The following is a 12,495-nucleotide window of genomic DNA, read 5'->3' as shown; positions in this document are numbered from 1 at the left end:
CTTGGCCTTTGAACTTTAGTCCACTATGTCCTCCAGTGAGCTGTCAAGTGATTTCTCTATAAGAAAAATCTCCGGCCTTTCTGCTTAGAGCTCTCCCATGTCCTTCGGTTGAGTCTGACGGACTCCTCCATCAGACTCACAGGTCCCTCAGAATTCGCCTTTCTTCTCTACTGCATGTCTTCCCAACTCTCTGGCGCTGTATTGCATCATGATCACCACTTACCGTGGTGCCTGGCAGGATGCTAAAAGCTTTGTACACACTATCTCATTTCATCTTCTCGATGACTCTTGGGCAAAAGTCACTACCATCTCATCTTTGGATGAGGAGACTGCAGGACATCGAGGGTCTATGACTTGCCTACTGTCACAGAGCTAAATAGCAGAGCTAGGATTTGATCCCGCAATAGATGAACTCCAGAATTTGAGGTTATAAACACCTGATTAAAAAATGCTTATGTTTCCTTAAATTAACATACTCATGTGCCACGAAATACTTGATTTCCCCCTTCTCTTCCCTTCAGCTCCTATCTTGATAACATTTTTACCCCTTCCTCAAAGTCCAGGTTGAACTGACTTCTCTCAAGTTGTCTCTGATGCTCCTAGCTTGGTTAGATGCCTCTCCCCTGGGCTCCCAGAACAGTCTATGAATTTCTGGTGCTAGTATACCAGATATCTAATACTATAATAAAATGTAATGAAACAAAAAGAATAATACATGCAATGATTTGCCCTAATTTCTACCAAACAGTAATTTCTCCTAAGGCAGAAATATGTTTTATTTGACTTTACATATATAATACTCCATTTTTGTTAAGTGAATGGGTGATCCTATGAGTAACGATGAGTAGATGGAAATATTAAACCAAAACAAGAGTTTGACTTGTGTATGCACGGCCTCATGAAAATGAGATTGAGAGAAAGCAGAAGTAGACAGTAAAATAAAAAGGCAAAAGCCAAGTCCCTGAAGAGTTTGTAGACCTTCTTTAGAGTCTAGTTCATTATTATGCTGGGGCAGAGATCAAATATTAAAACATCTGCATGGTTAGAAGATCAAAGAAGAGAACAGTAGCTTTCCCTAACCAAAGAGAATCCATAGATGAATGACAGAGGAGCCCAGACTGTACCAAGCTAAACAAAAGCCCCAGGAAAACCTCCCATGGACATCAGAACCAGTAGAAAGCATTATAAAGCCTTTAAAGAGAGAGGCCTTAAATATATGGCTGGCATAAAAAGGACATTTGGAATGAGAAAAGGCAGCAGGAAAAAGAAAGGATCTTAGATCAGTTTTGGTTCTCAACCTTCCTAATGCTGCGACCCTTTAATATACTTCTCCTCATGTTGAGTGACCCCCCCCAATCATAAAATTATTTTCATTGCTACTTCATAAGTGTAATTTTGCTACTGCTATGAATCATAACGTAAGTATTTGTGCTTTCCAATTAGGCAACCCCTGTGACAGGGCTGTTCAACCCACAAAAGGGTCTCCACCCACAGGTTGAGAACCATTGTCTTAGGTCTTTACTAAGGTCCTCTGAGGAAGCATGACAGACCGGATACATTCACTAGAAGATGGATGTTCAATAGATTCCATCATTTGGGTCTACTGCCTTTCCACATTTATCTCCTTCTTTTGTGTCGTTTTTCCCATTGTCCAACCAAGACTAAATTCTTCCTCCTTGGAATTCCTTCACTCTATCCCTTTCTCAAAATATTTCTTTTGTTTTGTTGTTGTTTTTCAAGACAGGGTTTCTCTGTGTAGCCCTGGCTGTCTTGGAACTCCCTCTGTAGTCCAGTCTGGCCTCACAGAGATATGCCTGCCTCTGCCTCCTGAGTTTTGGGACTAAAGGTGTGTGCTGCCACCACCCGGCTCTCAAAACACTTCTAACAGACCACATGGATTGAATATACATGCATGACCATGAGACTGGGGAGTTTTTGAGAGAGTACTAGAGGCTTTTCTCAGACCTGGCCTGGATCATTTTACATAAATATACATGCATATATACAAATATGTATACACACATATGTATGTGTGCACTTTGTTGGACTGTGTTTATTGTACTGAAGGAAAGTGAATCTGCAAAAGCAAAATTAGCAAGACATGAATATGAACTGAGTTATTGGAACTAAAAAGTCCTGGATTTTAAATGGGTGGCAGGGGAGAGATATGGTTGGAAGTATCTAGAAAGACAGGGCTGGAGAAGTGACTCAGCAGGTAAAGGTGTGTTACCTATCACCAAATCTGATGACTGTCCCTGGGACTAATATGGTAGAAAGAGAGAAGCAATTCCTATAAGCATTCCTCTGACTCCCATGTGTATATGTACATACACATTCACACACACAATCAACAAACAAACGTAGTAAATTGTTTTGAAAAAAGAACTAAGTTTCTAAGCACTGAGTTAGAATGCTAGCCTAAAACAGGGGAAGTGGTTCAGCCTCACAGGAGGCTAGGCTCAGCCTTAAGAGTCAGTCAGTGAATAGAATCTCAGAAGGCCACGCCTTTCACTAAGGGAAAGTTAAACTTTTGTGCCAGGAGCTCAGAGGCAGCTGTAGTCTTAGAGGAGAGCAGTGCAGAGCTTACGTGGTCCAAATACACCTGATGAAAATTAACCTTGAGATAATAAAGGTAAAAGAAAGATGCTGGGATGGCCTGAGAATTCTACTTAACTAAAGCTACCAAACTGCTCAAAGCAAAGCTTATTGCAGCCATTTCTGTTCAACTTGGGCAGGTGTATGTCACTTTTTGTTTAAGGGTCCTTTGTCAATTCATATACATCTATACTGAGACAAATGGTCCAAAGTCAACTACTTATTCATCCTTGAGGACATTGAGGACTTTGTTTTGAACTCCTTTCCACAATACATTTCTAGTAAAGAAAAGCTGAGGTTTCCAAGAACTACTGCCAGCTGACGTCATTAACCCCCAAACCTCTTACCAGCTGGTACTGGCGACTGTAGAGGTCATGACAGTTGTTGAAGATATATTCATATGTAGAGTTCAAACAGGCTTTCACACAATCCTTTACCACCTGGCTGGCTCTTGGGGGGCTCTGCAGTTCTTGCACCTGCCAGTTAACAGAAGAAATACAGGCCCAGGGTCCTGTTCACCCAGGTGGGATATCCTCCCATAATTCCTGCAAATGTACTGTAGACTCGGTTCACCTTTTCCAGGTCTTCCAACCTTGCCCAGTGTTATAGTCTGAATGGAAAATACCCCCACAGGCTCCTGTTCTGAGCGCTCAGTCCTCAGCTGGAGGTGCTGGAGGTGCTGTTTAGGGGGACTGTGAAACCCTGGGGACACAGTGTCTAGCTGTCAGACACAGCTCACTAGCAGCAGGCCTTTGAGGGTTACAGTGTGGCCCTGCTCCCAGTTCTGCTCTCTGCTTCCTGACCCACCGAGATGTGAGAAGAGAAGAGAAGTACAAGTGCCCACTGTCCTGGGGTAAGTGGAGGCTCCATGCGCACCTTCCCCACCACAACCGACTGTTCCCAGGGTCTAAACTAAACATCTCTGACCTGGCGGCGGCGGCAGTGAGAAAACTAGTGAACACACCCTATGCTGACTCAGCAGGGTTGCAGATGGGGAGAACTTCCGGATCTTCCTCACTGATCTGATTACACACTCTTAGAAGTGACCCAGGGAACTGGCCTGTTTAGAAGTGAATGAATCCTGTAGCCTCAGACGGTATAATAACTCTTACTCTCTAGGTTTCCAAGGCCAAATCCTCAGCCCAACACTGGCCACCCCTTCCACCCTTACCTTCATCCTGAAGAAAGTAATGCTGGTCAGCAAATCCACTGTAGACTTTAAATCCTGAAGCCGCTCAGGGCTCCCAGCAGGGAAGTTATTCTGTTACAAATCAAGCAAATGTTAAGAAAGGAACAGAGGAACTTAAAACCTTCACTAGTCTAGCTGCTGCCCACTGGGATTTTCTGTAGCAGAGCTACATTATTGGACTCCTTTTCTTCCCTACTGATATAGACAGGTCCTTGCCTGATGCCAAGATGAATACTTTACAGCTCAGAAAGGCACACTTCTTCCCCAAACCTGCTTCCCATGATGTGTAAACATTTGTTCAGATGAAAACAGATACAGTCCGCCCCACACCCAATGAGTACTTCAAAAGCTACACTCTTACTGTATATTATGACTACAAGTGAAGCAATACTACAGACCAAACTGAGATCCAGAAGGAAGGGAGGGAGGGAGGGAGGAATATGGCTAAGTAATATTTTAAGGGATGTTCTGGGAGAGATTATGTCATTATAAAGTTAGATAGGGTGATATGAATAAGGTTGGAAAGTCATCTGTCCACTAAAAGCAGCCATATATGCTATTTATACACTGTAATGATCCTTAGAGTCAGAAGAACTATCAGTATTAATGGCATTGGGCATCCACGTGGGCATGATGACACAGATCAATTTCTCTGCTTTCCATCCTTATAACTAAGATTTGCCCATGTCTTCCAGATTGAGTTTAATATTACTTATTACTCTACCTACAGCATGTCTTCACTTACCCTATATGTAGAGAGGTCTATCCTCAGTGAGTTGTGTAGTTGATCCAGCAGTTTTACAAATCTCTCTTTCTGAGGGTAAGAAAGAAATAAAAAAATGAGTGGGGAGCGGACATCTGGTTGGCAACACATCTTTTCTGATCTCTGTCCATGGGAACAATCAATGTAAAGAAAAATAGACTAGGTGAACCCTGTTCCATTTTTTAGCAGCATTGTCTTAAACTAGGAAACCTTTCACACAAACAAGGAGATATACACGTCCCTGGAAAGAGAAAAATCTCTTTCTAAACACAGGGATGTGACAAGTATATCTCTGTCTCTTTAAGCCTTAATTCATTTAGTCAGGCAGAAGGAAATTAAAACACTTTCTTCAACTGGCTCCTGAATCTGAGATCTCTGAACTTCTGTTGGGGATTTTTTTTAAAGACTTAATTAATTAATTAATTAATTAATTAATTATGAACACAGAAGAGCTCATTACAGATGGTTGTGAGCCACCATGTGGGTGCTGGGAACTGAACTCAGGACATTTGGAAGAGCAGTCGGCGCTTTTAACCTCTGAGCCATCTCTCCAGCCCTGGGGATTTTTTTTTTTTTAAAAAAAAAGCTTTAAATAAAGCATTTGTTGATGAGTAGAAGCTTAAACAGTTTGCATAGATTCTTCATTCCATATTTGGAAGGATGACTGAACCCTCCAAGGCACTAGAGAACACTGGAAGAAGTTAGTGAAGGGATCGAGAAGGTCTGGAGGACTGGGTATCCCTGAGTATCATCCACATCTGTAGGTTGAAGAACCTGGGGAACAGGTCCACTGCACAAAGGACAGAGGGCTGGGAAGGAACCTCATCCTAAGGGCCTTGAAAAAGCAGTTTCTGCTTTGCTCTTCCAACCCTAGCAGCAGAGCCTGGGGAGGCCTAAGGTGAGGACCATCTAGTTGAGCCATCTTTGGTTTGATCCACATGACTAAGAGGAAGAGATAAACCCAAAATGGCTCATAGGGACATTGGTAGAAAGGTATGGAATTGTTAGGGTTAGGTGATGTGGGACTCAGGCTGCAGAGGCCAAATATGGTCTTCAAGAGTATCTCAGAGTCATGGCCCTCAATGTCCCTCAGGAGCCCTCCCAGCTTCCTTGCAGGTAGTGAGTACCTTGAAGAGCTTGGAAAAAAGAGCCCATACTCAAGCCCTGCCAATGAGCAACTATCAATCCAAACTAGGGGTAAGGAGCCAGGCATACAGATGGACAACAGCAGTGGGCACCCGAGACACTCTGTTTCTAGCTACCTTCACTTTGCCATCCTGGCCTCAATCAGACACTCCCAATCTCCCAACTTCCCTCCCCTCAGGACACTTTTCCTGCACAGACTACCACGTTCTGGATCTTTCTCATTCCATCACAGGCCCCTTGCCTCATTTCCCTATAAGACCTCCAAGACCCACCCTCCCACAACTGCAGCCAGCAAAGTGAGGCCATTGTCCACCTAGTCTGTATAGTCTTGGGGCCTGCAGGGTCAGATTAAGACAGAGACTGGACCTCCACCTCTTCCTTGCCACCTTGGTGCCAAGGAGCCTCTTGGCATTTTTATTTTATTTTATTTTGGCAAGGGAGTGATTAAGACAAGGTTTCTGTATAGCCCTGACCATCTTTGAACTCAGAGATCCACCTACCTTCCTCTGCCTCCCAAGTGTTGGGATTAAAGGCGTGCACCACTACTACCCAGCTATCTTGGGGCACTCTTAACAGCCAGAGTCTAGCAATGATGATGGGAGAGAAAATAGTGATGCATTTGAAAGATGGTCAGAAAGACACAAGAAGTCTCTCTTTTAACCAAGTTCCATGTAATTTTCCTTAGTATATATTTTAATAATGAAATATATAATATATACTATTTAACAGTTGATTTTCATAGAAAAAGTATCATTAAATGTGGAATCACATGCTTGTAGATTGTTAGCACATTTCCAGAATTCATTATATTGATTACATCAACAGATACTGATTAAGTCAATATATAATGGAACCTGATCAGCTTAATCAATTATATTAACTCATCTACAGAAAAACTCTATTAACAACAAAAACATTACAAATACCAAAAGTCAGGGATCACAGATGCAGTAGACTGTGGGGATATCAGTAATTTTATGCCTACAGAGAGAACATTCATGATAGGTCATTTCATCCTGTTTATCCTGAATTTATGTCAGGTGACATTCTGAGTAAAGACTGGAAGATTGAACAACATTGTGATTCAACTAAGGTCCTGACTAGAGGGATATTGCCTGGGCCCATACAGCAATGTCTTCTAGGGCATAGTGGTGTCATCATTTCCTAGAGTCTTAAGATAGTCTATTAATTATCTTATCTAGAAGGAAAAAAGGGTTGTTTTTCAAGGTAGCAACAATCTGAATATTAGGCACATCAGTCAATCTAGAACTGGCCACAACAAACCATCAACTGATAGCATTTAGGTATGCATATTTTATCACACTCACACCAAAATTGGAGGCTGAGAAACGATCTGATGCAGAGACATTAGTGGAGGCAGTTGTGTGAGCATAATAGGCATTGATGTTGGCCAGTAAGGTGCTCATCACTGCTGGCACTCCTGGACACATGTACTTGGATGATAAACATGCAAAATGCCTGCAAAACAGAATCCACATTCTCAAAGACTCTTCACAGTTTGCAGCAGAAGCCAAATAAGAACCCACTTCAAGTTTGTGTAAGTAAAGCCAGGTCAATCACCTCCCTCTGCTTATGCAGTATGGATTCCTATGTACATCTATCTCTATGACAGTACTACCAATTGACGCTTCCCTCAATAAGCAAGAATTTCTATTATAGGAGCACTGGTGGATTCCACAGAGAAATATTTTCCCTACAGCTTAGAGCATTCTTTGCTAATTCAATCTAGGTCAGCTTGTTGGCTATGCACACATGTACATGGGCAAAAACATGCCATATTTGCTTAGACCTGTGTGTGATTTTGGGTCTGTGTCTTTGTATACCCACTCATGCCTTTTTCCTTTCCTAACCATGATCTTGGTGGGTAAACAGGCAAATTCCTGAGATGCTGGCAAATATACTCCCTTTCTAATGTATGCTTCTTTGCCTTGAGGCATAGACACATTCCACCCAGCTCAAAGAGGAAAGTATGGAATCACTGCACTTTATGGCTACTAAACAAACACCTGTCTTCTGTGTCTTGTGCCTTCATTAGCTACTCAAAGCATTAGTAGTTACTTCCCAGGACCCCAGGGGAGCCTCACGTCATGGCCTGATATATGGACTCGATGCCATAGCGCATGGCAAATTCATCCACAATTTCTTGGGCGGTCTCATCAAAGTACACCTTCCATGCATCATCACCCCGAGCCTCAGGGATCCAGACTCCTCCACTGCCCTGAATGTCTGTGAGGTAATGAAAAAGGTTCTGCAGGATACAGGGCAGAGAAAGAAGGGTTACAAGCACATCATAACTGAAATTTCAATAGAAATTTTTTCTTCATGTCACTGCTCAGTCCTTCCAGTGGTCATAGTAGGCAGTTCTCAAGGTAAAAGCAAAGAACCATGGGTCTAGTCCCTCAGGCTATCCAAAATAGCACAATGAGCCAATAATAAAACAGCAACAACAAAAAACAGTCCTAGATCTCCAACCACCTGCAAACCTTACTTATGGTCAAAAGCCCACCCATGCTTTCCAGCCCTCCACTTACAAAGTGCTGCTCACCTCATGGAGACATGTATATTGTACGTGGTACGGGGCGACCTTCTCCTCTCCCTTGATCTCCACATTGATTTGTAGTCGGATAGCCCCTGAGACAGCTGACTTGTCGGTCCTCTTCTCTACAAGGAAAAAGAGACTTGGGATTCAAAGCAGTGCAACCACAGGTGGTGCAGGTAGAGGTAGCACCATCCTGGTTTAACTGAAGAGGGGAAGTGGCATCAACCCAAGTGGCCACATACTCTATAAATAACCCCGTACTAAGTGGAAGAACAGGAGTGGCCAGAGCCCTACAGGGGTCAGGAATTAGAATGGAGACTAAAAGCTCTGAAACGAGGAATGTACACGCTGGAATGAGTTTTAGCCATTGCCATTCTGTTTTCCACCACTGCCAGTGGTCAGCTCTCTAAAGGTAAGACAGGCTCTGTACAGGGGTATGCTCTAGAGTCTGGTGATTTGGTAGATTTCCTAGATCCCTCGGAATGGTCTCCAATTAGGGGAACATTTTATGGTTCAGTTTCCTTACCCAGATTGTACCAGACATCCATCTCTCCACTCAGTGTCCGAACCTCAATGATGGTTTGGCCAAGGAAATCATCAGACTCCCGCTTTAGCCGCTGCTTGACTCTGGATTTGATGTCGTCATCCTCATCCCACACACGTACCTTAATGCGGTCAGAAGAGTTGTGGCACTCACTGTGAACGAAGCAGGCAGAGAATCCGGCTGGACAGACCTAGCGACATCACTGTCACTCCCACTTCCCACCTCAAAGCTCCCCCAACTACACTTGAAAGAGGAAGAGAAAAGCACAGCGGACTGTGGTATGCAAACCCAAGCAAAGCAGTCTATCCAAGCGAAAGGCTTTCAATCCGAAGGGATGGGAGGAAGGAGTACTACAGTCAATTCTGGCTTCATATGCAGCTGTCAGCAGTTCCAACAGAACACCACCGCAGGGCTCCTTCCTCGGAGTCCAAGATATGAAGTGCCCCAGGATCTTGGTAGGGTCATCCCTCAGGTCATATCTGCTTAGCTTTCTAACTCCCTCATGTACCTAACTCCGTGCTATGAACTTCTATCGTTCTTTACTATCCCCTTGAATGGCTTCCTCTGCTGTGGAGAAGGGAGATACCTAGGCCTCCAATTTTTTTTTCTAGATCTTGGTCCCTCATCCCAAACCAGCACTAAGCAGAACGTTTGACTCATTTCCCTCTAGTCTTCTATCTTTCCACATTCAAGATAGTCCCATTAAAATACTATAACACAGTAGTGGGGCTGGACAGATGGCTCAGTGGTGGAGAGCACTGGCTGCTCTTCCAGAGGACCCAGGTTCAATTCCCAGCACCCACATGGCAGCTCACAATGGTCTGTAACTCCAGTTCCAGGGCATCTGGCACCCTCACACAGACATACATGCAGGCAAAACACCAATTCATGTAAAATAAAAACAAATTAAAAAAAAAACATAGTTTCTCTACTGAACATTAATTGGTAAATCAACAATGCACATCTTGAAGACAAAACTGTGTCACTCATTCTGAGGTGAAGAGCATCATGTAAAGATCTTGCACAGAATAGGGATTGAGTAAATTGTTCATCTATCTTGAGTAAAAGATGACCACCGTGAACCAGTTCATTTAAAAGCAGCCATATGAAAGTAGTCGAGTAGGAACTATTCATATTTTCAAACAACAGGTGCTTCCCTCAGAAACTGCTACATGAGTGCTCAGAGCAGTCAGCAGAACCTGCTCTCTATAGAGCCAGCCTGCTCAGCAGATTCAGACCCAAAGTCCTGATCTTATACCTTGGGGAGTAGGGATGCAACACAAAGCCATCTGGCCACTCCAGACTTTAATCCAAGTCCTAAGATATAATGAAATAGTCTATAAGAAAGAGAGGTAAGGGAAAAGAAATAGAGGAATATGCTGGGACAGGAAGAAAGACTTTCCTTAAGAAAGAGGGAAATGTCTCTAGACCCAAGATTGCCATCTTCAAGCATAATTATGCAGTTATAGGCCAAGACTTTCTTTCCTCAATCCTAATAAAAACTTAGCAGTTTCTATGCAGGGCAAGGAAGTAGTCACAGGGTAGTAGGAACATTTTTCTAATGCTAGAAAAAGCACCTGTACCCATAAACTGACCTAGTTAACACAGGGTTTGGGCAAACTACCAAAGGTTGTAAGAGAAACCCAAAAGTATGGCTGCTGCCCAGTGAAACATGTGAGAATCTCTACAATCTTTGTCCAGTCTTAGAGCTCAAGTCAGAAAAGTGGGTTGTAATACCACTTCTAAAATATACAGATTTCCAGGTAGACAGTCATATGTGCCCACCCCTCTGTGACTTACAAATGGAACTTCTCCTCCCAAACAGGATTCAAATTTCCAAAAATGGTTTTGGTACGCTTCTTGGTTTTCCCAACTTGCACAGTCACATAAGGGTCACTGGATCCTGTCTTATCTTTGGCTTGTAGGCCCTGGGCACAAACCACTGCAACCCAAGCACAAATCAGAAGGTCCAAAGTACATTTCAGAATTAAGTCACAAGCTCCCATAACACTACTCACATTCTCTCCAACTTAGAGAAGCGCCCCTATAAGTCCATAGCAAACCTAAACTTACTTCTCCATATCTATCCTTAGCCATGGACTACCAGCCTCCCCCTCAAAGTTTAGTCTAAGAATCTCATCTATCTCCTTCCCTGAGCACTTCCTGACCAACGGCTACCTCACTGGTCCTTAATTTGCTAATGTACACATATTTCAGCTCCACCCACCTTACTAGCAAACTACTGGTGAACTATTCTCTGGTCTCCTCCCACCCCCCAGTTTTTGTAGAATTCAACTGTTAACTGAGTGTGCAGTGTCAGAGTGTTAGGACATCCTTGTATTATTATTCATATTGCTTGTGTACCTGCCTCTTCGAGCACCAGGAGGAGTGATGGATGATACGATTCGCTTTCTCTCGGTTATAGCTGCTTCTCCTCAAGCCTTCCTCCTCCTCCTCCTCCTCCTCCTCCTCCTCCTCCTCCTCCTCCTCCTGCTCCTCCTCCTCCTCCTCCTCCTCCTCCTCCTCCTCCTCCTCCTCCTCCTCACACTTTCCCCATAGTCTCCCTAAGCCCTCAAACTGTAGCTTGCTTACCAGTGATGGTAATTTTGGCTGACCACTTGGAGGTGCCGTCCAGGACACTCTGCTTTATTGTTTTCATCTGCTGCACGTGGGCAACTTTGCTGACTGTGAAGACATCTCGGATAACCTCGAAGATCTCTGGTTTATTCCGTTCTCGGATTTTCATCCGGTCCTTCATGGCCATGATAAGGTTCTGCGTCCGGTCCTCGGCCCCGTGTTTAGAGCTCTTTTCAGCAGCCCCTGAAGGGTGGCCCAGAGGGCAGGACGAAGTAACAGACCGCCCCGACCAAGGCCAAGCCCGGAAGACGGTCGGGAGAGAGGCATGAAACAATGGGAGAAGCTCAAGGGTACTGTGAATCCCCTTTGAGAAGGCCATCTCTATGCTGCCTCCTGCCTGGCCAGAGGAGTTTAAAATGCAGTTTGAAAGGTACAAAACCCTGACGACGATGATGGGAGCTCATTATACTACTCTGTCTAGACGAATGTTGGAAGAATCCCCACCATGTCACTAACTCTAAGGTCAAAATATACCCAAGGGCGTCTCAGATTCATGAGCTATGGCAGGTGGCCATGACAGTACTGCCAGTCTTTCCTGCCAGTTGGGTTGTGCTCTATGGTTCTAGTGCTCTTAACCTCAGCAAATAGTATAGCATGATAAGAAGACAGGATCTTTGTTGTCAGACCTGGGTTTAAATCTTAGCTCCACCTCTCCTAGCTTTGTGAACCATTTTTCCCTTTGTGAGGAAACAGTGGTGCTGATCTCTCGGGATTTTTTTTTTCTTTTATTGAGACAGGGTCTCAACTATGTTACTATGTAGCCTTAATTGTCCTGAAACTCACGATTTAGCCCAGGCTGGCCTCGAACTCACAGAGATCTGCCTGTCTCTGCCTCCCAAGTGCTGGGATTAAAGGTGTGCACCACCATGCCTGGCACAGGATTATAATACACATTCTTTCCCAGCATACCGCCAGGGACCTGGCACCTAGCAACTACTCAAGAAATGGTCACAATTATTATTTGCTTCTACTACAATCTTTAAAGCATTTTTATGAGTAGTCTCTGAGTTACAGCTGGGAGACATAGAGGGCTAAGAGAATACCACCTTACATTCCTTTAC

General features: G+C 43.9%; 1 protein-coding gene across 11 annotated transcripts in view; it reads right to left on the bottom strand.

The window, feature by feature from the left end:
- The window catches only part of Unc13b (unc-13 homolog B), a 198,288-nt gene that overhangs the window by 13,555 nt on the left and 172,238 nt on the right, over positions 1 to 12,495 (bottom strand). For all 11 annotated transcript variants that reach the window (XM_036177284.1, XM_036177285.1, XM_036177288.1 and 8 more), the window contains 9 exons: positions 11,390 to 11,617; positions 10,598 to 10,739; positions 8,780 to 8,949; positions 8,260 to 8,375; positions 7,799 to 7,962; positions 7,022 to 7,172; positions 4,530 to 4,598; positions 3,767 to 3,856; positions 2,943 to 3,071 (listed from right to left, as the gene is read on the bottom strand). In XM_036177284.1, the coding sequence (XP_036033177.1) occupies positions 2,943 to 3,071; positions 3,767 to 3,856; positions 4,530 to 4,598; positions 7,022 to 7,172; positions 7,799 to 7,962; positions 8,260 to 8,375; positions 8,780 to 8,949; positions 10,598 to 10,739; positions 11,390 to 11,617 (1,259 nt within the window). The remainder of the gene's footprint in view (positions 1 to 2,942; positions 3,072 to 3,766; positions 3,857 to 4,529; positions 4,599 to 7,021; positions 7,173 to 7,798; positions 7,963 to 8,259; positions 8,376 to 8,779; positions 8,950 to 10,597; positions 10,740 to 11,389; positions 11,618 to 12,495) is intronic.

The sequence above is a fragment of the Onychomys torridus genome, chromosome 2 (genome assembly GCF_903995425.1).
Source record: "Onychomys torridus chromosome 2, mOncTor1.1, whole genome shotgun sequence".
Classification (NCBI taxonomy): Eukaryota; Metazoa; Chordata; class Mammalia; order Rodentia; family Cricetidae; genus Onychomys; species Onychomys torridus.
This window is presented reverse-complemented; position numbering and strand designations above follow the sequence as displayed.